The sequence below is a fragment of the Echeneis naucrates genome, chromosome 12 (genome assembly GCF_900963305.1).
Source record: "Echeneis naucrates chromosome 12, fEcheNa1.1, whole genome shotgun sequence".
NCBI lineage: Eukaryota > Metazoa > Chordata > Actinopteri > Carangiformes > Echeneidae > Echeneis > Echeneis naucrates.
In genome coordinates, this window is record NC_042522.1 from 10018260 (window position 1) to 10045768 (window position 27509).

Here is a 27509-nt window from a genome sequence, read left to right on the forward strand (position 1 = left end):
GCCTGCTGTCGGGCGGCAAGTCGGAGCTGTATCCGGTGCGAACTGTTGTCCGGGAAACCCGCTCCCGGTCCTCGGTTTAAACTCTTCACCGAGGACAGCCGGGGCTCTGCGTGGATGTCCGGGCCCTGTACCGGAGCTCAGGGACAGACCGGGAGTCTCCGTCAGACGGTCAGACATGACCCAACAAGCTGCTGCTCTGCAGACCTACAACAATGAGCTGGTCAAATGTAAGTCACTTATACTTCCTCTTTTAAACGTCATTACCATTTTAAAGATCCGCTGTAAATGAAAGCACTTTCAGGCATTTGGCTTCGGCGGATTTTTGCTGTAAAACCACAAACGTGTGTCTTCCTCTCCTGTGTAAATGTAAATCTAGCTTTAAACGCGCTTTCTCCACTTCTTGCACTCGTATCAGCTTTTGGTTTTTGACGTGTTTAAAGCAGCAGCCCTGAGGATCTGCAGATCAGATTAGCCTGGAGATTAAGGTGTCTGCAGGCTGATGCTTCATGTCTCTGTCACCACTCGATCTGCTTTTCTGAACACACCTCTCTGGGAATGAAACACATTAACACGCTGCTCACTTTGTTTCTGGTCTTTGTATGGATTGTCAGAAACCCCCAGTTGTCTGTACTGAAAGAGTTGTCTTCATTGGCACACAGCAGGGTGCTTAAAGAGGTTATACAGGCAAACACATAGTACTATATATTTGACCATATGAGATTGACTTCATGAATCTGGACTTAAGGGTATGGAAAAGGCTTCATAAGTTTAAGGCAAAAAAAAAGGCTGAGTAAAATAACTGAAAAATGTTCTAAGGCAGTGACTTTTTAAACTACATGACCAAAACTATTCATTGATAACGTTTCAGAAATCACAGACCTTTTATTTCTGCTTGTTTCGTTTACCCAGCTGTCTAAGCCCCCCCTCTGGTGTGTCTGTCTTTGTCAGGTATCGAGGAGCTGTGCTCCAAGCGGGACGAGCTGAACCGTCAGATCAAGCAGGAGGAGGAGGAGAAGGAACGGCTGCAGCATGACATCCGTGTCCTCTCAGAGAAGCTGAGCAGAGTCAACGAGAGCCTGGCACAAAGACTTGCTGCCCGGGCCACCTTTGATCGCACCATCGCTGAGACTGAGGCTGCGTACACCAAGGTGTGTGGCTCTTAAATGTTTAAACTATCAGCCACGTTTTGGAAAGGTTTGGCTGCTACAATCTCTCTGTTCAGTTGATCGACAAAAAAGTCACTGTTTTTGTTTGTTGTGGCATTTGGTTAGACAAAACCAAATTTCTCTGCCCCCACTCATCCAAAACTCTGACTCTCTCCCAAGTCCAGACTTAAGACCCACCTGGTTTTAACTGCAACTACACTATCCACCATTTCTTTTATTGTATGTTAAGTTTATCTATTGACATTATTATTATTATTATTATAATAAAACAAGACAGTTGAAACTGCAACAGAACTTTTCACTTTCTATAAAACCTACAAATGAACTAATTAATTAACTTTTTAACTATTTTAAGGTGAATTAATAATTGACCTCAACTTGCATATCCAGTTTCTAAAAAATGCCAATGGTGAATATTTTGTAATGTGTTCATTTTGTTTGCCTTTATGCATTATGATATTTAGGTTGGCATAGTTTGTACAGCTAGGATAATATGAGCCAGCCAAGCTAACCAGTGTGGCTGTGTGGCTGGAGGTGAAGAGAAGGGTGGTTCCTGCTGGCTCAAAACACAGTCAAACCTTTGTGCTATCGTGGGCCAAACTTAGCCAAACAGCCATTATTTACAGGGTGCCGTTTAGTAGGTGAGAACAACAGAGCTCAGCAGTGAAGGTGACAATTAAGTGGGTCTGGGCACAGTATCAAGTCAACTGGACCAGGTGGTGTAGATTGAATTTCAGATTAAAGGCCTCACAAGTTAAAGCGTTTAAGTCAGGGGCAGAAAATGAAATCTGAAGGTTCCAAATTTTTAGGACAGAGCAGCCTGTTAATAACTGAAGGGTTTAATTATGGGTGATAACATGCCGGGGCTTTAGCCAGCATTGTCACAAGACTGGTGAACTGGCTCTGCTGCTTTTCCATAAGCCATTATTTTTCTTTGTGGGTTGCACCTCAGTGGTCTTTCTGTAGCAGTTTCATCTCACACAGGCACACCCCACTTACTGATGCTGAACTCCCTAAGCATACTCACTAATCATTGCAAACACACTCCTTAGCTGCTCTTATTAAAAAACAAGGCGTCCAGCAGTACTGGGACCCTTTTTAAAGTCACATGCACTGTACACAGCACACTGTCAGCTGTACATCAGATACACACTGTTTTTACTTGTCCTCCTATACAGCACATCCAATCCAATCTTCTTGTTTTTGTTGCTCCCATAGATCCTGGAAAGCTCCCAGTCTCTCCTCAGTGTTCTGAAGCAGGAGGCAGGAAACCTGGGTAAAGCCACTGAGCCTCGGAGGAAGGAGCACTAATGGCACGAAAGTCCACTTGTTCTGACTCTGTGCTTTGAATCTGGTTTATGCTCCACACCGTACTATTTAAGATGTTTGTCACTAAACCATTGTCAATTGTTTATTCCAATAAATGCGCTTCTCACAACACCATCAGTGCAGATTTTTAACATCACTTGTAGTGGCAGATCCTGCAGAAATAAGAGTGAGGTTTTCAACCTTAAATTGGCATTTACCAGGATCAAAAGGACACATTTTTGTTCAAGTCTTCTATTTATTGAGCTTCATTTATACAAGTATGACATCACTTTGTATTTTTTATTTGCCCAAATCATTGACAATAACTTTACAGTAAGCACATCTGCTGCAATGTAGATTTACAGACGGGGGAAAAAGTAAAAGGGGAACGCAATGGAGCTTCTACCACAGAGCCGCTACAGTGTGACCAACACAAACTGCTCACTTCGCATCAAGAGGGGACAGATGGGAAAACAGTGCAGTGAGAGAAAGTATCTATGTGCTGGTAATGGCCATCAAAAAAGTTTTTGCTGGTGTCAATTAAGACGGTCAGTAAAGTTTCCTATAATTCATTCTGCCTCTTTAGTCCTTCAGTTCACAGAAAGACAGAGAGGAGAAAGATTCCCACAAAGAGTCCATGTCCTGTTTGGGGTTTGGTTAATCGAAGGCAGCAGTTACCACTGATGGATCCACAGGTGTATCGTGACCACAGCTCCACAGCAGCTCTGAGTCATGAACCAAATTAAACAGACACAAATACATTTGAAAGCTTTAGCTCCATAACCACGTTATTCACATTTCTGCTGAATATCTTCAGATACATGCTATACAGGTTTCTGCTTTATCTGGTATTTAAACAACCATTTGTTTCCATTCATTTATTCATAGTATGAAAAAGGAATTAGACTCTTAATCAAACTATTGTAATTCACTGGCCACGCTGCATTAAGGACAGAATATTTGAAGTCTCCAATGCATTAGAAAGGCAAGTATTGTGCCTCATTACTCAACTCAATTGTCTTTTGTACAGAGCACAATACTTGCTCTGATCTCTTATGTTGGTTACTTATTTGGCAATTTTTATTGTGAACTCAAACTTTGCCAGTTATAAATTTGAAAACTTGTTTGGATGCTTGTGTACAAGATAAATCTAATTTCTTACTTACTAAAAATGACTTGTTTGTTTTCCAGAGAAGCACAGAAAAAAAAATCATTCTTGTATGGGAACAATTATTTTACCCAGCCCTATTTTATAATGCAGCATGTGATTTAATGTTGACTATGATGGTCTACATAAGAGTCTAGTAGAGTTTCATACTTCTATATTAAATGGGACTATAATGGAACTGGAATGTTTAAAAAATACATTCAACTTCTAAAACACAGTATCATGGTTTTCTGATAGCACTGTATGTAATATATCTGATGAACAGGGACAATGAAGGATGTGAGCACGGATTTTTGAGGTAACTTTAGATCAAACATGAAGTATGAATCTGTGTGGGTGTAGACTAATGTGGTCACAGCAGCAAGGCCGACAATCATAAGACTTCAGATGCTAGGCTGCGACAAAGAGTACAAAAACGGACATGGCATTCATCAGCAGTGCATTCATTAAGTGCAACTGAAGAGTTCTATTCCAAAATGCTAGCAGGTGTTGATAGTGGCTATGGTTTGGAGTGCAAACTCTTCAACTGCACTTCTGATTTTGAGGTGCACATTCCCTCCGTCGCAGACACAGCTCCTTCTTATGAGGTGCAAAACAAAGCTAAAAGCATGACAGTGCAAAAGACACTCAACATCCAAGACTCCAGACGAAACACATGATTCCTAAATTCATTGGACAAAGACAAAAGACACAATCTCATTTCCTAACAGCAAGATCCAATCTCATCTGATTGGAAAACTAAAAAAAAAAAAAAAGACAAGTAAGCAATTAATCTTCATACTTCTGAAAATATGGTGGAAACTGTACAACAATACTGGCCGCAGACTTGATCCTGGGAGTGTAAAGAATGAATGTGAGGCCCTTACAGCAACACTTTAATCAGTTGGCATTGTGAGTTGAAAAAAAAAAAAAAAAAAAAAAATTAAATTAAAAAAAATCATGGTGCATTGTTGTATAAAAAACCCTTCTAATAATAAAAAAAAAACCATTACATATTCTTTTAAACACATAATCTCACAATCGCTCTCACAAACATGCCATATTATGAATGAATCATAACCACTGTTGCCTTCATTACTTCAATAGACCAACTGCTTTGCTGTGGAATGTGAAAGTACATGAGGTCCGACTGGAATAAACAAAAAAGTCTGGTGGGGCTGTTTGGACCCGTCCGGTTCCTTCCATACCACCATAGGTTTCTTTACAAAAATGCTTTTTGTACATGAACAGGTCTCAGACATGCAAACTTCAACTTGAAGCAGGAATAAATACACAAGAAGCCAGAAAAAAAAGGTGTCAGAAGGTCAAACACCTTTTGGTAAATGTGACATAGATAACCTTGATAGAGGATATACAGAAACATTCAACAGTATGATGTTTTGTTTGTCACCAGCAATACGGACATACAGACATTATTGGCCAAGGTCACTTTTTCAAGCATTTGATCAGGGATCAGAGTTGCTACTGAATGACAGAGAGCTTTTCCAGGGTGCATATGTTTCCTCCCTCATCTCAAAGAGGTTTTGTGTTGAAGTTTGCTTGTCGATAAGACTCCAGCAGCTTTAGAACAGCATAGTTTGCCTGAAAACGTACAAAACTAAAAAGGCATACAGAAGCTTTACAGTAATAGAGCCAACAGAGCTGTTGGTTTAAATGAAAACATGCAAAAAGACAAAAAGGAAAAAAGAAAACCTAACTAAAATTGTGGCACCCTTTAACCATTTTTTTTGTTTGTTTTTGTACATTTCAGTCTGCTGTTGATCTACTGTATGATGCAAGTGGACTGGTCCTCCAGGTCCTACACTTCTAGAGAACATCATAATGACATGTTTCCATGCTAACACTGAACTTTGTCACCGTGGCGATACGTACACATGGGCCCTGGCAGCCTCCTGTTTGTTAAGGAGTTAGGGGGTCACTTGCTTTAATCTCCTTTGCCCACCAACATTGCTTAAAGAACCTAAGGCAAATGTTGAAGCTGAGATGTGGACTTGGAAGCAGGAGAGACACGAAGCCTACTGGACTCTGCCCAGAGTCTGAAGAGGAAGACAAGACGTCTCTCCAGATGTTCACTATCGATTAGATGCTGGCAGTCGTCCTGTTGAGTGAGGACGGGGAGGGAGGGAAGCTGACAGATCAACTGTCCAAGGTCAGAGGGGGAAAGACAGTCCAGCTGTTTTTGGGTTCGTTGCGTCAGGTTAAAGAGAGGTTTGGAATCAAACACCAGCCATCTGGCAACAAATTGTGCTGATCTTGATATGCAGTTGGTAACGTGGCATGTTGTGGTACCGTGGCAGGAAATCAGCCAGCATAATAAACTAAAAAAATTATAATAACAATAAGAAAAAAAAAAAAAAAAAAAAAGATAATCCCCGCAATCATTCCTTTCTGATCAGAAAGATGTGCTTGGAGATGGCTGGCGTGTAGAGCTGGAGGCAGGTCAGGCCCAGGTGTGACAGTCTGGTCTTCTGGCTGCAGTCTGGTCCCATGGAGTGTGATGCCGTAGAGCTACTGTACAGCTGACTGGTCCGAGCCATCAGAAGTAGAGAGCAGGCTCACTGCTGTAGTCAGACAGGGAGGAGCTGTCTGCCGGCGTGAGCTGGGGACAAAAGGCACACAGTTAGCATTGGCGAGACACTGTCCGTCTGTCCATCTGTCCCTCCATCCAGTGCTCAGGAGGTGATATGTATGAAAACAGCTAAGCCATACTCACTACATACTTCCACCTGAGGTGCAGTGATTTTTGTGTTTTTTAACAGGGTTTCTTTAAATAGCAAGCAAATGCTCATAGATTCATTGAGGGTGTGATGAAATAGAGATTTTGAAGATGGATGTAAATTATGACGTGGTACAAATTTTAATGGCGGGGCCTCTACAGTTATTAGATCGATTTCCAAATTTGATCTTACTCTCTAACACTCTGGTCATAATCAGGAAACATCTATACTGTCAGAGTAAAATGAAGTAACACAGTCAACACTGGGATGTCATACTAGCTCCACAGAACAGTGACAGTAACACCTCATACTCGTTAAACTGGGAAACGCCTTAAATAGAAGAGCTCTCTCTCACCATAACTTCCTCTGTCATCTGAGTCTGCTGGGAAGTGGAGTCTTCCTGGTAAACACTGTTGTCATGTTTGTGCTCCTGCCAGGCACTGAAGTCCACTGAGTGTTTGGGAATGTAGTTCGAAAGGTCTGAAGATAACAGAGACATCACCACGATTATTCATTCGTCTTCTATATGGGCTGTCTCGGGTATTTTATTTTCCTCCTCCATTATCATTTTAACAATCAGGATTTTACACCCTTTCCTTTATGCACATACACAGACAATAATTTTACTATTACCACAAATATCATTGATTTGGAGGATTCCTTCATTCATCTTCTACTACTTATCAGTTTCCGGGTGGCGGGGGGTGCTGGAGCCAATCCCAGCTCACACTGGGTGAGGGCGGGGTCACCCTGGACAGGTGTGTGGACCAACACACAGTCACACTCACACTCAGATCTACGGACAATTTAGAGTCACCAATTAACCCAAACATGATGTCTTTGGATGGTGGGAGGAAACCGGAGTACCAGGAGGAATGTGACGCAGACACGGGGAGAACATGCACACTCTGCACAGAGAGGCCCCAGGCTGGGAGCCGAACCCGCCACCTTGTAGCGATTCAACAGTGGGGCAACGTGAGATGGGATTGGCTCCAGCACCCCCTGCGACTCAGAAACGGATGATCAGTAGATGAATGAATGAATGTTGGAGTCAGTCTTTGTCCAGTAGGGGTCTCAGTCATCAAACTTTTCCACCAGGTTACACTGGCACCATGCAAACAAGTGCTGGGGTCATAAAGGAGCAACAGCCTGACCTCAGTACTTTTGCCCCCCTTTTTTGGTCAGTTTTTTTCTCTTCAATATCAATACATTTATTTGTTTCTCTCATTTTCAGCTCAACCTTTTCTACTGTAGCAAATACACAACTCTTTTACTTTTACTATTCACAATTTTATCATACATTTTCAATAAACTTCATGTCATTAAGATATTAATATACATTTCTTTAAGACCATTTAGTTTCATAACCATAGTGTTACACAGAAAATGTTTTCTACTGACTCTCACACAAAGAGAGAAGAGGGACCATGGCTGAACTCTGCAGCTCAAAGAAAACATGGCGGACAGAAAAAGAGGTTTATAATACTGCAAAACAAGAAAACAAAATGAACAGATGATCTCCGTCACTCAGCCCCAGCTCCTATGTTGACGCTGGTGCTTCGATTTAGACTTCCATTTATAAACTGATTAGAAATAAAACACGCTAAGCTTCTCAAATATACAAATATACACTGCAAGACCAAGATGAATGCGAAGCAGCCCAGATAGTGTGGCTATTTTTATTTGGTCATCTATGATGCATCATGGGGGAGAGCTGACAAGTAAAGTGGAAAGTGCATTGTAATTTCCTCCATCCTTCAAAGACGTAGAAACTAACGTAGTAACTTCTCTTTCAAAAACAACTTTTTTCTTTCTTTCTAGTGATTCCTCTTTGTATTAGTATTAGTATTGTTGTCCCGCCCCTCCATCATCCGCTCCTTTCACATTGACTCACCGTTGCTGTTGGTCGTGTGCGTAGGCGAGCTGGTAAAGCTGGGTCGAGGGATGTGGATGCGTCCCACCATGCTTGGCTGTTCGTCTGCCATCTTCCTGTCTTGGTTCTCCTCCTCGTCCTCCTCCCCACTGTCCCATACGCTGCTCTCCGACGGATACTCATAAGTACTCTGGAGACTCGACTCGTTGAACGAGATTTTGAGCTGAAAAAGATAAAGATAATATTTCTTTTCATCAGACTGCTTTGATTAGGCAAAACAGTACAGAGACATTATTTGTTCCACTCCGTTTGTAAATACACGGTGACAATGATTTCCCTTAGTTCCATATTTTACTTCATTGGCATCATAACGAGGATAACACCAGTCGATGTCCAAATGACTGTGGATTCTGGCTGCGTTTGTTAGTTCTGGCAGGTGCCTGTTCATGATCTGGAGTGAATATTATATTTCTAAAAATCTAACTGCCTGGCATCAAAGAAAAGGAGATTTTGAGCCAAAATAGTTTCCTGGGGTCCAAGTGTCAACCTGATGTGACATCTCCCATCGCTTTGTTAACTACTGTTTTGGAGCCCCAGTTTGTAATTTTGATTGAGGGATAGATCTGACCTGCTCTGTACAGTATCCTGATTGAGTGGTGCAGTCCATCAATCACAGAGTAGCCTTGCCACCTAATACATCTCCTGCTTTATGGTGTATTTTCCTTTAAACTGAACCCCTAAAAAAAATAAAATAATAACATGTTGCATTGAAGACTTCAGACAAGAGACTGAGGCCAAAAACTAATTTGGGATATGTTTCGTTGAGCTAACAAATCAGGTGAGAATTAGGGTATTTTCACATAGAGTTCAATAAAATCTGCCTTATTTTTGCAACCAATGGAGTTGCTCCACGATGGGAATTGGATAGAACGATGCTTTGAGGCTCTTCGGTACTGACTTCACCTCGTATCTGACACTGGATTTGACCCCAGAAGATGTCCAAATCCCACATGATGCCTCAGCACTGATGATGACCACATCTGAGAAATAAAGCTAGCGTGGTGGATCTTTTTCAGTTTTCACAATGAACCAAAATTAGCAACTTTATTAGAGCCCAAAAATGTCTCAAGTACTGCACTGACAGTAAATTCCACATCCTCATATTTCTGGGATCTATACTACATAGAGAACATCCATCTTTAAATACTTAAATTATTATAAACATTTCATTGTGATAAAAGAAGAAGTAAGAATGTTTTGCAAGTTTTAGTTCAAATTCTGCTTGTAAGTGAGGAGCCCTAGGTAGCAATTTATGGTCTCCGCAGGCCAGCTCTCTGTTTACAAGCCAGATTTGTTTACAAAGCAAACAAACCTACTGTTGACTGTTTACTTACTGAATTGGCTGTTGAATAAGGCCAAACCTTAAAGCCATCAACCCAGATTTCAAAGCATTGGTGGCTTTCTCATGTTTGAGCAGAGATTTCAACAAAATACTGATGTCACTTTTCTTCAAGATGGCTGTATTTTATGAGCAGGCTAAACATTGACAGGTCATTACTTCCCCATGGCAGTGTAATTAACATCGTCACATGTCTCAGCCCTTTGCTGGCACTGTGTTAAGGCCAGATTAGATCAACATGAATGGACTTCCTCATAATTTATTCAGCAGAGCTTTTAATTGTGCAGTTTGTTTCGACCCGTCAGCGGCTGCCTGTACTGTACTTGGTGCGTCCTCTCAGCATGACAGGTGGAAGCCTTCCAGGAGCTCTGGGGCCTGTGATTGATCATTTCAGAACGTCTGCTCTAAGTCATGTCCCTCTGGAATTGCTTCACTGGTCTACAACAATCTGAGGAGTGAGACGGGCTCTTCCACTTTCCTTCAAGGTGTAATCCAACAAAAAGAGCAACGGTGCAGCTGGAGAGCTTGGTGGTTTTAGCTGTCAGATGGTTGTTCTTAAAGGAGACATCACACGCCTTTAAAGAAAGGTTCCTGCAAAAACAAAGTTTGCCCATGCTTTTCTTTTAGTTGCTGCTCACTTTTCTTGACCCCCTTTCAAAACAGAGATTATTTTTCCACCAGTGTATCAATGGCTTCATTTGGTGCAGTCCGCAGTTAAGGTGACAGGAGGACCAGTAATGGTTTATAATAAGCTACTATCTATGTGTTGCAGCCACACATGGGCGCTTCAAACTGCAAAAGCTTTAGTCCTCTTGGGTTGCCAAGGAGATCACAGCCCATACAAATGTCTAACAGCAGGTTTGTCCATGTCTTCCCTGGGGTCGTCAGCTGACTGCTCTTAACATACTGTACCTGGCTCTGTCTACTGTGTAGGACATGATCTAAAGCTGCCCTAATCTGCATCACAAGGCCACAAGCCAGCAACGCCAAGACTCAAGACCATTCATGACACACTGGGTACAAATTTCACTGAATTATTATTTCACTTCCTTGATTAGTTTTTATCATCCATCCGGTAACTATGTTCAGGTTTATGATGGTGGACAGGTCCTTTTTTGCAGGCTGAAACATGCAGTATGTCAGTGAGTCTGCATTCACTTTTAAGAATGCTATAACTATTTTAAAATCCCATTTCTGAAAATAAGAACTCAGAAATCAAACCAGTAGTCATTATTGGAGTAAGAATTAAAACAGTATTAATAGTGAATCAAATGAATGTATTTCAATGTTGTCCAAAAAGGGGAAAAAAGGCATTTCACACATTTCTATTTTGTAGAACCAAAACAGCATCTGATAAAATGACTGACTAAAGCCTTTTAAGAATAAAGGTTACAGATATACACTAAAGCGAGGTTGACCTACAGTTTAGAGAACTGAGTCTATACATTAGAGACTAGAGTATAAAGATCTGACAGACATGCGTTTACAGATTCCATTCCAGATTTAAACTATTCAAAATGAGAGACTATAGATTATGGACAAGGATCACTAAAATCAAAATGAGAACTTATGCCTAGACCATGAGATTGTAAAGACTGAAGGTCTCCCACATGTGAAAGAAGGAATGAAAGAGTTCTGAAAAGATCTACAGATTCAAGAATGATGGCAGATTACAACCAAAATCTATAGATTGCAAATGAGAGCTCTTAAATCTGAAAACATAGAGGTTCAAAGTAAAGGTGTATACACTGAAGAGCAGAGCTTCAGGATTGTAGATTAAAAGAAATGTTTGTAAATGGTGGTGTCTGCAGACTCAGGGTGCAGAACTAGATGTCAGTTGAGGGTAAATAATAGATTCAAGACAGTGGTCTACACATCAACTAAAGAGCCTATAGACTAAAGACTGTGGATTCTGGATAGGCATATATAGTATAAGGATGATGGTACAAGAATCAGTAGCTTCCAAATGGTGGCCAACAAATTACAGTCAACAAGAACAAAGGTCGACAGATTCAAGATGAGGGCCTACGGACCGGTGATAAAAGCCCTTCACTTCTGGACTACAGATTTAAACAAAGATATGTGGACAGACAAATTCCAGATGAAGGGCTACAGATGGCCCACACATTCAGAACACAGACCTGTAGATTAAAGACTCAGGACTAGGGTTTTAAAATTCAGGACAAGCCTCTAAAGATTAAAGTTTAGGGTCCAAATAATACAGACAAACATTGAAGACAGGAAAACACAGATTCAGGAGGAGTCTACAAGATAGAATCTTCAGTCAATCCCTGGTTTCTATCTACAACCCTGTCCAAGGCTTGATGACATCTGAGGTTGACATAGTTCAATGAAAATGGACAGAAGTCTAGTTCCAAGTCATATAAACACAATCAGACAGTTGCCAATATCTAAATTAGAACAATAAAGTGGGGGGAAAAAAACAGTGAGGAGTTGGAATAGTTTGCTTCCTCGTTGATATTCGTGTCAGGTGGCACTGTGGAGGACAAGGGCTTGCGGATCTGTGAACCCTGACAGCACAGACAGCCTTTAGCTTTAGCTGGTTACTAATTCACCAAATTTGAATCACTTCAGATATCTCTAAAAAAAATACCATCAACCTACACTGGTAGTTAGACAATTGACAGAGAAATGCATATAGATGTTGAGTTGCAGTACACACTATAAACACAATTTTCCTCTGAGAAATAGTAGAATAGTAGAGTAGTGGACCAGATGAAAATATTAGCATGTTGCCGTACAAACAGCACAATGCACAATACAAATCAAATCTTGTGTACAAATGCAGGCCTAGGCACTGTGGTACCATCTTTAAAAGAACCCTCTGTCACAGACATTGTCTATTTTTAGCTACCTTCCCCACAGCTTCCTTTTTTAGTTCCTGTGTTAAAACTTACACCACAAAACAGCACTTCCTCGCTAACCTGGCATCCTGTCCTGAAGGAATTCAACTGATGCCTAGAGCAAGACCATCAATAAATCAGACTTAGCTGCTGGGTTCACTTCTCCTTTCTCTGTCTTTCACTTTTCTCTAAAATTAGACACTTGTTACATGAGACTTGTCTGTAGTGCATTTGTTGCCGGCCTATCTCTGACTCTACATTTCAGCTGTTTATCTGAAGCATCAATCCGATTTAGAGGAAAAGAAAAAAATGTGATTATGTCTCTGGTGTAGCTCTCCTTGCCTGCTGCTGCTGCTCATGTTTTAGTTTCAATTGTGAGTCTTTTTCATCTAGAGGAGATGAAAAGTCTTCTGTTACCTCCCTGGTTGTCCAGGGGTATGGAGGGGAGGACAACAAAATATAAGAAAAACCAGGATTGAAAAGAATACTAAACAAAATGAAAGAAGAGTGCTGGAGTCGCACTTGCTTAGAATAGAAAAGGCTTTTATTAATTAAAAAAAAAAAAAAAAAAAAAAACTAAAGCCAAAAGTCACTGGTCTCTGATCAGGTGAAGGCTGAGCATCTGTATCAGGGGGTTGAGCATCCACCTGGGCATGAGAGAGAGATAGAGAGCCAGAGAACAATCCTGCAGCCACACTAACGTGCACACACACACACACACACACACACACACACACACACACACACACACACACACACACACACACACACACACACACACACACACACACACACACACACACACACACACACACACACACACACACACACACACACACACACACACACACACACACACACACACCACATTTCAGCACTAGGGCTTTAAGACCTTCACAAAGGCAGAAGTGATTTGGCTTCCATCCTCAGGCAATGGGACGGGCCAACAGGGGCCCAACTCAGGCCTGCCGTCCCTTACATTCACCAGACTGCTCAGACAAGATGCTCAGGCATTGACTAATTATTTTGGTTTTGAATTATGATCTTGAAGACTGACAATGTATTGCAGTGTGTGTATATGTGGTTAACTGAAAGTATGAATCATCTTGCGTGAAAATAATATAAAGTGGAAAAACACTGGTTTTGTAGAAAGTGACATATTAGAGTAGCTTATCACAAGTACCCATATGATTCATTCTTGGAGCTGATGAGCTTTAAAAATAATTCATTGTTGTAATACAACTAAAGGAGAATTCTGAGTTTGTGTTTCCAAAGGAGCTTTGACAGGGCCAACACACAGAGACAGACGGTGACAAGCAGCCACTCACAGTCAGACCTACGGACAATTTAGAGTCACCTGTTAACCCAAACATGATGTCTTTGGATGGTAGGAGGAAACCCACGCAGGCACAGGGAGAACATGCAAACTCTTCACAGAAAGGCCCCAGGCTGGGAACCGAACCTGTGACCTTCTTGTTTCGGGGCAACAGCATAGCTAACCACTATGCTGTCTTGGTGCCAAAATTAAGAACCAATTATGTTTAATTATTGTCTTTGATTTAGAGATGGTGAGAACCATGTCAGGTCTGATAAACAGGGCTAATCGAGTCAACAAATCTGTGCTGTCGGACACTACAAAAGATGGAATGATATCTATATTCTTTTCTTTCTTGTTTTGGTGGAACCTTTTTTCCCTTTTGACCTGTTTATACAAAACAGGTCAAAAGGGAGAAACAAAAGAAGAAAGAGAAGAAAATATTACTTGTTCACACAAGCAAGTAGAACCACTTCAGCACTAATGAAGACTTGGCTGCTTTGAAAAAAGGGTAAATTTGAAGCTCAGTAGAAAATGAAAGCATCCTGTCAGGACTGTGCTTGTCTGCGGAGCTGAGAGTTTCTGCAGCAGCTTCAACACATCAGACAGGGGAAGATACAGCACTGAGTCAATAAATGTTTCTACTGAATTTTATTCCCCAAGTTCCTCTCACAAATCTATTTGTTGTTTGCAAGTTGTTGTGGAGGAGGCACGAGGAGAGATGGTGGAAAGATACGCAAAAAGTGAGTATGAGAAGAGGAAGAGAGTCAGCAGATGAGATTATGTCCTCATCAATGTGCCTTGGCCAATTGGTGAGATGAGAGTAGCGCCAGGAATTTTTTCCAGGCCACCCAGCATGGCGTGCCCTCATTTGGTGAAAAGTGGTTCATGTTGAATGGACGCAACAGGAACAGGAGCAGGAACCAGTGTGCTGCCCCGGCCAAGCTTGAAACTTTGGTCGGGGCAGCACACCGGCATAGTTGTTATTGCTAGTTGCCCCACAACAAAAAGGGCACAGGTTAGGTTCGGTTCCCGGCCTGGGGCCTTTCTGGGCGGAGTTTGCATGTTCTCCCCGTGCCTGCATGGGTTTCCTCTCACTGTACAAAGACATCATGTTTGGGTTAACTGGTGACCGTAAATTGTTTGTAGGTCTCAGTGTGAGTGGTTGTTGGTCTCCGTCTGTCTCTGTGTTTTGGCCCTGTGATGGATTGGAGACGTGTCCAGGGTGTACTCCGCCCTCACCCAGAGGGAGCTGGGATTGGCTCCAGCAGCCCCCACTACCCAGAAACAGATAAGCAGTACAAGATGAATGAGTAAGTGAGTGAAACTTTGGCACAGTAGGGCAGCTCTTGCAACAGCTGTGGACAGCGGTGTATAAATGCTGTGCGTCTGCCTGGGTGTGCATCTCTTTAAAGTGCGTTCCTATATTTAGAATGTCCAGGTGGCCCAGGGTGTGGTGTGCTACTGGCACACCTTCTCATATACAGTGTGCGTAGAAAAGGTATCACATGCCTGTAGTGCAAAGAAATACATACATTAAATCAAATCCTCCGACAAAAATACAGTGCAAAATTAAAAGAGCACTGAAAGAATTACAGGTGTGTTGTGGTTCGAAGGAGCCAGTCGAGGTGCCTGATTAGAGCTAATCTCCAGCCGTGTTGATAATATTAGAACAGCATCACAGTGAGCCGGCTGAGAGGTTGAGCTGCAGCTGCATTAGCGCCTGAAGAAAGAGCCAATAAACCCTACGTGTACTCAAGCAAAGCATGTGGCGTGTGCCTCTTCACTGTGCTGGAGTGAAGAGAAAACTGATGTGAGATTTTATAGGTTGCTCTTTTTTCCTCTTTCTATTTTTTGTTGTGTCATATATTATATGGAAACAGAACAACAGCTGTATCTGTAAAATGTCTTCACCACAAAAACTGTCATTTTGATCAAGAGTCTCTTTATTAAAACTATCTCCAATTAAAACTGTGGTAACTATTATTATTCAATCCAATCCATGTGTAGCAATAATATAGATGAATTATATAAACAATATATTTCTGTAATGAGTCACCAGCTACAGTTATCGTTAGTACAATGAAAAATGCTTTCATTAAAGAGGTGTCTTCATTTGTTTCTGACTGTATGACAACCTTTCCTGCAGTTCCAGTACACTTAACATGAGGAATAAATCTCTAGCTTGTGTTCGCTGGTCTGGCACAATAATCATACAAGCACATTATTTACAGAAATCATGAGTAATTGCTGAGTGCCAGCAGTAGGATGCTGAAATTAGACGCAAGTTTCCTTCAATGAACTCGCAAAGCAGTCAGCAAAGCAAATAAGTGGTTGGATGCAGGGATTCAATCTTGCAATGTCCACGTCCACCCCCTGCTAAAAAGGTGTAGCAGAGATTCGGGTCAACAATAAACATGCTCTCGTGTGGGTGTCGTCAGCCTTCTCATCAAGAACGAGCTTCAGCAGTTCAGCACTAAGGCAGAAACCTTTCGAGCGATACAACTTTAACAACACTGATATAACTGAATTATCTCTCCACTCGTGTAGGTGGTTGGTACTCGCAGTGTGGGCTGGTGGAAAGCGCACCAAGGAGTGCCAAATGTATAAATGATTGTTTACGCTGCTATGTCCCACGATTGTGTGAGTCATGACTATAATAGTATGCTCTTTGTAACCCTGTGTAAGTATAACCATGTGCATGTGCCTTTGTGTCGTCTAACTGATGAATGAAGAGACACATTTCCCAAACCAGTTTGTACCAAGAGCATTAGCAGACTGGAAAGGGGAGATGTTTCCATATTTCCTCCCATGTGAGAACAATACTGTTGATTAGAATGACCTGGCACTGACTAGCGTAAATGCAGGACTCTAAGGCGAGTCCAGCAGGGTGGAGATCGCAATCTATTTCCTCATTGCATCGTCATTGTTGAGCATTTAGCGAGTTTAATACATAAAAAGTTCACGTCTGAAAGTATGAATGGTCGGCTGTGCCTGAGAAACAACTGTGAGAGTAAAAGACAGCACAGGATCCTGCACAGCTGCACATTTTAACTGTGATTTCTTACTTTTTAAGTAGTGGAACTATTTTAGGTTAATGGCCAACTTTTGTATGCTACATTATAATGCCCTGATTTTCAGACAGTCCTGCAAACACTGTCAATGGCTCCATCATCCACTGACAGCAGTTACAAAAGCCCAGCCATAAAGCCCAAGGGTGCATCTCACATCAGTCCATAGCTGAGCTGGATGTGCGTGGTAGCATACTTAATTGGATTTAGAGAAGTGATAAGACTGTTGTTTCAGCGAACTTAGGGTCAAAGATGAGTCAATGAACCACACAGTGTCGAGGAGGGTGACAGAAAAAATGCGTCATGCCAAAGAAGGCAGGAAGGAAGAATGGTGTGCACGTTCAAGACAGAAGTATCAGAACCAGGATGTTGGAAATAGTGCATCATTCTGTTGATTTTCTGCAGGCGGTAAAGGTTTGATATGATATGATTGTTATGCTATGTTATTTCTTAGCCACTTAGAATAGTTTAAGCCAAAGATAATTTCTGTCAAGGGGGGAAAATACAACTTTCAATTTCAAACACTGTTGTTGGAGAACCAATGGCTCCTGGCTGCAAGCTCATTGTTTTTAACACCACATCTCATTTTCCATTTCTACATCTTACATACACACGAAGACAGGACAAGCAATTTGAAAAGAAGCATATCAAAGGAAAAATGAGTTTTCAAGCATTGAGAATTGACAAAGCAAGGCTAGCAGTTTCTACTAACTTTCAGTCTATGTGCTTACAGATCTCTCTGCTGAGGGACCAGGCTGATATTCATCTTCTAAAAAGCAAAGAGGGGATTTCTCCGAAAGTTGACCTGTGTGTGCTTAAAGCTTGGGTTGTTTTACAGTCATCTTTTTCCAAGGAGCTGTACTTCCAGCTCACTGGGAGACTCCCTGCTGTTTTATGCTCAGTAGACACTGAATTAGTGGTTTAGGATATAGATACTGTATGATGATGTGCTTAAAAGTGGAGTGCATGGAGTGATGCATTTTTTTCCTGTACAGTCCCTAATGCCAGTATTGGTATGTCAATCTGTACAGTAAATAAAAAGAAACTGCAATACACGTAGGCAAAGATGTTTTTCAGCTTAAAAAAAAAAAAAGAACCATAAAATGACCGGCTCAGTATTTTTTCTGGTCACATTACTTTCATTGCTATATTGAAGAGTTCTTCAAATAATATTTGTTTCTAGTGGTACTAGGGGGCAAGATAAGATGATAGAAGCAAGAGCTGATGCACAGACAAGTGACCAAATGAAAACAGGCATGTCTGGGGCCTTTTACAACCCTGTGCTGGAATAACTGACCTTGGCTTCACACTGGGCTTCTTGAAGGCATACTCATAACATAAGTCCTCCATTAAACATCAGAGATGTTTGCTTCTCCACCCACAGAAACACTGATTTAGCTCTGCTGATTACAGAGCAAGCTCACTAAGAAACTCATTCAAATATCTTTATTAGACCCCCAGATCCTCATAGAAGCTGTGTGTCCACCAATAACACAATCTACGACATCAACAGTGACGTCACAGAGTATATATGTGTGTGTGTGTTTGTGTGTGAGAGAGACAAGACAGAGTGTGTGTCCTTATCCCGGTCTCCTAATGATAGGATAGAATGGCCGTGGCTCGTGTTGCCGTGGCGACAGGCGCCATGGATATGTGACAGAGGGAAATGGGAGAGTAGAGGTGGAGACAGACAGTCAGACAGACAAACATGGGAGCTTTCACATATAAAAGCAGCTTACTAAGCACAAGAACGGTTCACATGATGATAGAGTATACAAAAACAAAAACAGAAATATCACCTCCCTGGTGTATATCTCAGGCCCTCGGCAAAGGCTTGCTAACATGAAAAATTCAAGCGGATCAGATGCAACCTCTATGCAGAAAGTATTTGAATAAAATTTACATTATGGTGCAAAAGGCATCACATAAAGGCCTATATGGCCCACTGTGCTTTGCATTTGTCAAAACAGATGGTGGAAACACATTACAGCTATTAAAACTCTGTGGCTTTTACCTGTTTCTTTTTTTAAACTTTCCAAAAGTCCCGTCTTTCAACATCCCCTGCCTTTAGTCTCTTCATCTTGTTACTCATGCACTCAAAAGACACTCACGCACACACTGAATTAAACATGACTATGATAGTGCGGCTTTGCTGGCTGAATTCTAATTACAGCGACTTTGCAGGGTAGCACATGTGCCTGAAGGCTGTGTGGGAAACCTGTGTTTTCATATGTGGGTGTTTATGCAGAAACTGAGCATGTCTGCACGCTCACAGATTGTGTGTCTACAGTCACAGTGCCCCCGGACAAAATGACAAGCTTGTTAAGAGGAAACCAAATTTTCACCACCAGCTATATCAGTAATGAAAACAGAAGTAGCACCTCTCTACTGTGACAAACTGTGTGATACAAAGACATGTTTATGTTTCAAAAGTTGCTGGTGGGACTGTGACTCAATGTTGAAGTCTAGTGAAAAATGTCAAATGACAAAATATCGTCTCTAATATCGGCTCTAAGAAAAATACTTGCCTCTTTAAGATCAATGTTTTGCTTTAGCAAATAAATAAATAAATAAATAAATTTTAAAAAGAAAGCATTTCTTTGATAAATAACAGACATGGTTAGCAGCTCACTTGTAACCACAGTTACTGAGAAGTTAGATCAGTGACCTCCAAATAAATGCTAATGTTGCACTGTGTCTGCAGGATGTGTGAATAAGGAAGCTTTGCTAGCAAATTTCTCAAAACAACTTCATGTGGTGATTACAGTCAGTGGAAAACCAATTCCATACATGTGCCTCCTGCCCGAAAATGTTAAGACTACTTCATTCCTTATATATGCCTGGACACAGACCATTCTCTTCTACAAACTAAGACACTCCGGGAATGTACAAACACTTTGTGTCTACTAGGCAGCTCAGGATATAACTTCATATTCATTAGGATAAGATCTGCTATTTTATGATCTGTAATGTAATAAACATAATTGGAAACAATACATTTATACAGTTTACTGACCATTACCCTTAGATTCTTGGGAACTTTTATCACTTCCCTCTGACCTCCTTCTGTACCTTCACCTCAGCCTCAACAAAGGAAGAGAAAGGCACAGCATTATGGTGGGTTGGCTTTTATTTTGAAAGGAAACTTTATGTTTTAAAAGCAAGGGGGTGTGGTGGTAGGTTTCAGGAAGCATAAGAGGAGATATGGGGAATGTCTGCTGGGTGGTAAATAATTAAACACAATGGACTTTCACACCTGTAGCCCAGGCGCACAATGTAAATGTAGGAGTGTGCCCTTTCTTTGGCCTTCCTGTGTTACCCAGAGCTTTTAACAGTTTAGGTTTGGGTATTTTTAACCTGCTGCATGTATGACATTTAACCATGGAAAAAAAAAAAAAAAATTAGCAAAGATGAAGGAAACATATGACGTTCATGCACAAAAGTGGAAGATGATATTCACTGCTGCACAAACATGACTTTGATATAAACAGTATTGAGGAAGAGCAGTCACACTTTTGATTTGATAGTCGATAATGCACCATAAAAACTGGTCTGGACCTGGACCTACAGGATACCATTAACTGCCAGTAAGTGAATGCACTCCACCTTATATGATTATCTTCTCTGGAGCTTGCAGTGATATCAAATGGGTCCAGGTATCCATGTTCAATAGTGCTTCACAGCCAGCAAAACTGGTATTAGTGGATCCATCACCATAGAGTGAGCTGTGATAATGGAACACTTTATATTTATTTAAGGAGATGAAAGATCAGAAACCATGACCTTGCACCAGGCCTCAAAAAAGAGAATAATAATCCACCTTACACATTCATCCACTCATGGTATAGATTGATATTGTCCTGATGCTGTATTTGTTCAAAGTCAATTGAAGTGGCAGAATCTAGACATTTCGATCATACATCCTGCACATTCAAATCTATATTTTGGGATTTCTATAAGATTGTCAGTTACTTTTATCAAAAATCTCAGCTGGAATTAGCTGAAATATTTTCCAAATAACTCATCTCAGTGTGAAACCTTGAGACATTCTAGCTTAATGGATCTTGGTTATGGTGGCACTAAATGCATACTGCTTCAACTGAGTAGCTGCTTTTACAGTCGGCTTTAATGAAAAAACAATCTGAAGTTTAGTGTGTCGGATCTGTACCAAACAGGGTTAATGTCAAAGCATTTATTAGGACAATTAGTTCAGTGAAAGTCTTGTGCTTATTTAAGGAACTGAACACACTGATATCCAACCCAATTTTACATCAACTTCCATTACAATAATCACCACTCATCTGAGTAATCACCATTTTCAATAACAAACACATCATCCTCTCACTAAAGCTCATTATTAGCTTTACAGAATGATCACAATTACACATAAATATCCAGCAAATTAAAAGTGAGTAGTCTAAGTAGTTCCTCTGTGTGAATATACAGAAATGCTAGTAAAAGAAAAAGGCGGGGTGTGCCTGAAAATCTCTCTCTGGATGAAACACATGGGTCTGTCTCCGTTTTCCCATAATAACTAGTCACAGGGAGCAAATACTTCAACAACAAACCACTCCGCCCCCACCCATGTCGCCAGCTGCACTTCTCCTCCATAAAGAGTGGCAGCATCTACCATGAAGAAATGAAGAAAAAAAATATTTGTCAATCCTGCCAGCAAGAAGTCTGGGGAGCTCAATCCAATCAAACTGTAAATGGAAATGGAGTCATTCCTGGCCCCTATATTTCACTAGAAAGCCCCGGTTGATTTTATGCAAATGCAGGAGTGTTGCGGTACACGAAGCTGCACTTGACCTACATAGCTCTTCCACAATTCCTTCCCCAATACAGAGGAGGAGATCACAGGAAGCTGGAAGCTAAAAGGACAGGCCTTATTAACCACCACCGCACATGAATAAAGAAGTGCTCTGTGGGCAAAGGAGGAAGAAAACAAAGCAGAGTGGTGCATGTGAAGCGGTAAACATGAGGGTACAAATAAAGTGTGCTGGATGTGGCCCAGCATTCAGCACTCATACAATTCAGGACAGTGCTCAGGATCAGATTGTGCAGCTAAAGAGAGAGAGTGGACAGAGAAAATATTTTTGGAAAATCTAGAGGAAGAGTTGATGATGATCTGCTTTGGTTCTTGAGTCCTGATGTGCATATGGAACATTCTTTTCTCGCCAACTTCCTCGTAAAAAAAAAGGGGGGGGGGGGGGGGGGGGTGGATTTAGGAAATAGAGCACTCAAAAAAGCCAATCCCAGACCAGAACGCCAAGCTGAGGCCATTCTCAGAGGCTGCTCTCACACTGAAGCGGCACTGAAAAAAATTCCACACAAATTATACAGGCCGGGCCGAGCCTCGATGCCTTTGTAATTGCTTGTGCAGCCCTGCCCAGAAAAGAAAAGAAAATGAAAAAAAAAAAAAAAAAAAAAGAAACAAATCTGGGCACTGATGATGACCAAGAAGAACAGACAGACAACAATGGGAGAAAGTGTTTGGTTTGTGATCAACAAGGACAAAGGACAGGACACATCTCATGGCCACGCTCCCTGCCTGTCTACATGCACATGAGCTCACAATAAAATCGTGTGCACCACAACGAGGTCACAGAAACAAGCTTGCAGCATGAATATCCATCATTATAAATCGTGATGTGCAGGCAAGTTCCGCTCCAACCCGCAGAAACTTTATTTTAAAGTCTCGTTACAATCCTGCTCTTTCCACTGACCCTACATACAAGGAGTTGAATATCAGTAAAATGTTAAGAAAATGCCTCACAAAGGCCAAACATTTCCCTTTTAAAAAGAATAATGAACCATTTACAGAGGTAGACAAATTGTTTTATTCAGAATTAAGGCTATATGTTGAGATTTTTCAATGATGCTGTTAGGAGTATGTCTCAAAAAGGCAAACCTGCACTTTCTTTGGATAACTAATTTTGGGAAATATAAACCTTTTTTTATTTAAATATGATGTTTTCATTTCACAAAACTATATAATGTAATCGGAGATGTAAGGGCAATATTTTTCAAACTCATTTCTACATGCTGGGTTATTATTTTTTAAGTCCTCTTTGCTGTACTAGAGTTGATAATGGCTTCAATGGGACTGTATTAACTCTAGATGGCTGCAGAGTTTACACTTGATAAAATCTGGATTGGGCTGAGTTTCTTGGCCTGATTGTAAGAGCTAGCTGGATTTACTTGGAGACCAGAGGATTACAGCAGACTAGGTCAAGGAAACAGGTCTGTGGGCCAATATGTGAGAGGCTGAGACACTGGCCTAGATTGAATAGCTGCCAAAACAATAAAACAGCTTCCTGAAATGTATCATGCAAGGTAAAAGAAAATCATGCCACTGGCTGCAATCGCTGGCTCCCTCTCCTTTACAGATACCACAGCAACGTAAACACCAACATGCTGAGAATAATTCTCCTCACACAGGATGATCCAGAACAGCGTCTCATAACAGCCTCCGGCACTCGCAAAATTAATTGAAAACATGCTCTGATATTTAATTAATCCCTAATACAAATGAAACAGGAGCAATTCACAGCAAGACCTTCACCAAGAAACAGCAAAATATCTGATAGTGTTGTGAGATAACAGTGATGCCCAAATAATTTGCCAACATTTAATTATGACTTAGGATCATGCCTGGGGATATCGCAACTTTTTATTAAAATACAGATGTACTAAACTGAAAAAAAAAAACAAACACCTAATGTGTTCCTCAAACTCTGGGACAGGTCAGAGATGGCCTGGATCCCCCCTGCCAAATCCTGAGAGGTGAATACAGCCTTGATGAGATTGTTCGGTCAATGGGCTTGAAGAGCCACCTAACCCAATAATACACACTACAACAAAAAACATGCTTTTGTGGGACGGCAAGCCACAGGAGGGGGGGAAAAAACAAAACAAAACACTGTTTTCTTACAAGTGGCTGCGTAAACACACACTTTTAATCCACTTATACATTGAGGTGCTGAGAGCTGGTCATGTGATTGGATGTTGAGACTTAAGGCAGCAAATGTATGCATGTATACATGTGTGCACGCACACAGACGAATGGAACTGTGAAGATTAAACATAATGAGGCCAGACTGTTAGAGTCCTCCAAAAGCACAGGTGAAGAGTGTTGTTTAAAGAACAGTGACAGAGATGAAGATGAAAGAAAGACACAAACTTTGCTGTGCTCAACTTCCAAATTTAGAACAGAGGAAACTTCAATGATCCCCCTGAGAAGATTTGGCACACGCTCTGCATAAGATTACAAGGACTCAATAATACAGCAGCACTATGACAATAACAGCACTGCATTGTTGACACGTTTACTTAGGCTGAAGAATAATAATCTGGAAATGAGTAATGATTTCTTATTGATCCCTTGAAGTTTTGATCAAGTCAGTAATTGGTTGGTCTTTAAAATGTCACAAATATCAAAAGATGCTCAGAGTCGAAGGCAATGTCTTCACATCACCCAAAGATCTTCAGTTCAAAGTGATATAAACTGGAGAAGAACCAGAAATTCTGCTCTTTTTAAGCACTGTATGACTTGAAAAACAATTTATGATCAAAATTGTTCAACTATTTAATTGATCTTTTCTTCACTACACTCTTCTCCCAACATACCTAGAGCACAATCGTAAAAGATGTTGATAAAGCCACAAAGTTTGTTCTCACCTTCTTGCCAGTGGAGCCAGTTTTGGAGAGGCAGGACTTTGCGAGGGAGAGGTACCCACCGATGACCTCAATCTCTTCTACAGCGGGGTAACGCTTCTTCAGCAGGGAGCCCAGCTGAGCATAGGGAGCCTGGGTGGGTGTGGACTCCGCTGGGGCGTCAGTTACCACTTCCTGCTGGGGCTCAGGTGAGCCCGGCTGGGCCTCCATTTCCACCCTACGTTTAGGCACCACAGTAAAGGTGTTCCCCTTCCTCCTCTGCACCATGGGGCTGGGAACAGGAATGCGCTGTGGGGGCTCCACCTCAATGTCGTCTATGTTTGTTACCGGGAGGTGATCCACAGGAGGTTGTTCTGCAGCTGGGGTGGAGTGGACAGGAGATTCTGATGGAATGGGAGATGGGACAGGTGGAGAGAAAGAAGGGGAAGAAGGGACGGCTGGAGAAAAGGGGGGTGAAGAGGGGGCAGGTGGTGTAGAAGGAGCTGGGCTGAGGGTGGGAGATGGAGGCAAAGGTTCTGATGTTGGAGGAGGTGCACGACTTGTGGCAGCAGAAGGTTGTGGGTCTGGTTTGGATGGCCTTACTGCCCTCTCCACCTCTTTCTCTTCCTGCTCCTTCTCCTCCTTCCTCCTTGAGGGTGTCAGAGTCGGTGTAGATGTGTGGGAAGTTGGCACGCCAGATGTGGACACCTCAGCCACACTGTGGGTGGGGGAAGACTTCATGGAGCCAGATGGTGCTACATTGCTTGTTGCAGATGAGGCACCAAGATGACGTTTGGGTATCACTGTGAAAGAATTTCGGGACTGCAGGCGCAGGTTTGCGAGGGCACGGGCCTGGGTGTCCCCATCAGGGATGCAGTCGAGGTCTGGCTTTGGAGAGGGACGGATCTCAAAATCAGGCGAGGACTGTGCCACTTTGGATGAGATGGGGCTTGAGGGGGTCTCGGCACGGGCATGACGAGTCTCCGGAGAGCATGGCACCTTAGGTTTGGGTGGCACCTCAGTGCCTTCCCAGTCTCTCTCCCTGGTGGGCTTGGTCAACCCCCTGTCTGGCTCATCTTTGGGGACAACAGCCATGCCACGGCCCCCACTCTCCTCAAACCTTTGACGAAAGGAAGACACAGACTGTGGGGACCCAGTGAGGCACTGGGGGCTGCCTGGCTCAGAGGCAACAGGCTGCTGCCTTGGTTTGGAAGAGCAGGGACTCTGGAAGACAGGTGATGATGGGCTGCTGGCCGACAGGCCTGGCCTGGGCTTTGGCACCAGATCTGGCTGTGGCTTGGGCCAGAGTCTTGGCCGGCCGCTGGCACTACAATCCAGGTCCAGTAGGTTCTCTGTGCTGTGGGACTTCTTCTGGAGCTTCCCATAGTTGCTGTCAAACTTCTGCAGCATCCGACTAACCCTGCCCTGGCTCTCCCCTGTCTCATAGGATGGGACTTCATGATCAGGGCGGCCCAGGGTGCTCAAATTCTCCTCACTCTTGCTTAACGTGGTGTCATAAATGACCACTTCCTTGGCTCTTATCTCGGTTACAGCGCTCCCTCTCTGGTCCAGGAGGTCGTTCAGAGAGCTGTAACTACTGACCCCGTTCTGCTGCCACTTGGAGCCGGGTTTCACCCCTGCAGCTTCAGGAAAGTAATCTGGATCTGATTCGATTATGATGATGTTCTCTGCACGGATAGTCCGTATACCGGGCACGCTGCCGTACAGCTCCAGGATGTGCTGGACCGGACGGGCGGCGTTTTCTCGGTCCTGTCGCCTCCTCCGCTCCTTCTCCAGCTTGATGAACGGGTTCTCCTCCAGCGGGCCCAGGCTCTCCTGCAGCACTAAGCTCTCCTGCCTGTCCTCCTCCCTCGGCGTCGCCCTCTCAGCTGCGGCCGGTCGCGTCTCTTTGTTGTTGGAGAAGTGCTGGCTGGCCGTGGTGATGGTGTAGTTCCGCCCGGACCCGCCGCTCGGTCCACCGTCCGCCTTGGGTCCTCCGCCGCCGCCGCCGCTGCTGCTGCTACCGTTCACATTTCCCGTTATTTCCCCGTTGAGCCGCTGCGGGCCCGCACCGCCGGGGCTCGTCTCCGCGGAACCGGCTCCCCCCGACCCGCCGCCCTTCGCCTTCCTCCTCTCCAGGATCTCTCGCTTCCAGGCCGGCATCCTCGGGCTCTCTTGCCCAGCCTCTTGGCGTAGGACGCGCACCTCTCCCCCGCCGGACATCGCGGAGGGCAGTGTGGAGGGGATCAGGAGGAACAGAGGCAGGCTCCGAGGCGGTGTAGCCGCGGTCCGCTGCGGCTTTTAACCCTGTATCCGGCTCTGACTGTACCTGCGGCACCGATCACCGCTCACTGGAGCTCATCCCGACCGTCTCTTTTCTGTCTCCGCTTTCTCTGCCGCTCTCCCCACCGCCCCTGAACACGGCCACGCCCCTCCGCAGCTGCACGAGCGGCCCTGGCAGTCCCATCCGCTTCTTGATTGGTGGTCGTATTTATGGACACGCCCACACCCCCTCTGTAGACTGCCGCACGTTGACGCAGGCCGCACCCCTTTCTATTGTTGACTGAGGAAGGAGGGCCTGTCAATCAAAAGCGCTGCGTTCAAGTTCAACCCAGCATTCCAAAATTTGTACATTGGATATGGAATATTTCACGTCGTTCGTGGCTTTATGTTTAATCAAATTATTAAATACAGATTCGTTGCTGATATCGTTGGCATTGCTCGCAGACACGCTTGTTAGTGTAATGTTTTAAAATCAGACATACCACTTACACTAAGAAGCGGTGTGTTTAAAGTCATTCTTATTGCAGCACAGCGTGACAGTAAACGGGTACAGCAACATCTAACTGCGATCATCAGGGTGGATCCTCCGCCGGCTGGACGCGGACCAGGGGGCGTCCAGCACCCGGTCTGCCGGTGCAGCCACCTGGCGACAATCCGGTGAACACATGATCTGAGGTGCAGCCTGCTGC

The 27509-nt window shown here is 43.0% G+C and overlaps 2 protein-coding genes across 2 annotated transcripts; one reads left to right on the forward strand and one right to left on the reverse strand.

Moving 5' to 3' along the window:
- On the forward strand, positions 1-3864 carry ssna1 (Sjogren syndrome nuclear autoantigen 1). The gene is made up of 3 exons (XM_029516553.1): positions 1-227; positions 949-1148; positions 2385-3864. The coding sequence occupies exons 1-3, from the start codon at positions 176-178 to the stop codon at positions 2475-2477; spliced, it is 345 nt and encodes a 114-aa protein (XP_029372413.1). The 5' UTR covers positions 1-175; the 3' UTR covers positions 2478-3864.
- tprn (taperin) lies at positions 2723-26888 on the reverse strand. The gene is made up of 4 exons (XM_029516552.1): positions 24562-26888; positions 8254-8455; positions 6715-6839; positions 2723-6241 (listed from the first exon to the last, which is right to left on the reverse strand). Exons 1-4 carry the CDS (start codon positions 26758-26760, stop codon positions 6179-6181), a joined length of 2589 nt encoding a protein of 862 aa, XP_029372412.1. The 5' UTR covers positions 26761-26888; the 3' UTR covers positions 2723-6178.
- Positions 26889-27509: the final 621 nt, after the last annotated feature.

What these genes read in the sequence shown, in the direction of transcription:
- ssna1 (XM_029516553.1), top strand. Translation starts at nt 176, where the DNA reads ATGACCCAACAAGCTGCTGCTCTGCAGACCTACAACAATGAGCTGGTC. An exon ending in CAACAATGAGCTGGTCAAAT is followed by an intron (nt 228 to 948) that starts GTAAGTCACTTA and finishes TGTCTTTGTCAG; the next exon opens with GTATCGAGGAGCTGTGCTCC. An exon ending in CTGAGGCTGCGTACACCAAG is followed by an intron (nt 1,149 to 2,384) that starts GTGTGTGGCTCT and finishes TTGCTCCCATAG; the next exon opens with ATCCTGGAAAGCTCCCAGTC.
- tprn (XM_029516552.1), bottom strand. Translation starts at nt 26,760, where the DNA reads ATGTCCGGCGGGGGAGAGGTGCGCGTCCTACGCCAAGAGGCTGGGCAA. An exon ending in CTGGCTCCACTGGCAAGAAG is followed by an intron (nt 8,456 to 24,561) that starts GTGAGAACAAAC and finishes TATCTTTTTCAG; the next exon opens with CTCAAAATCTCGTTCAACGA. An exon ending in GCACACGACCAACAGCAACG is followed by an intron (nt 6,840 to 8,253) that starts GTGAGTCAATGT and finishes TGTTATCTTCAG; the next exon opens with ACCTTTCGAACTACATTCCC.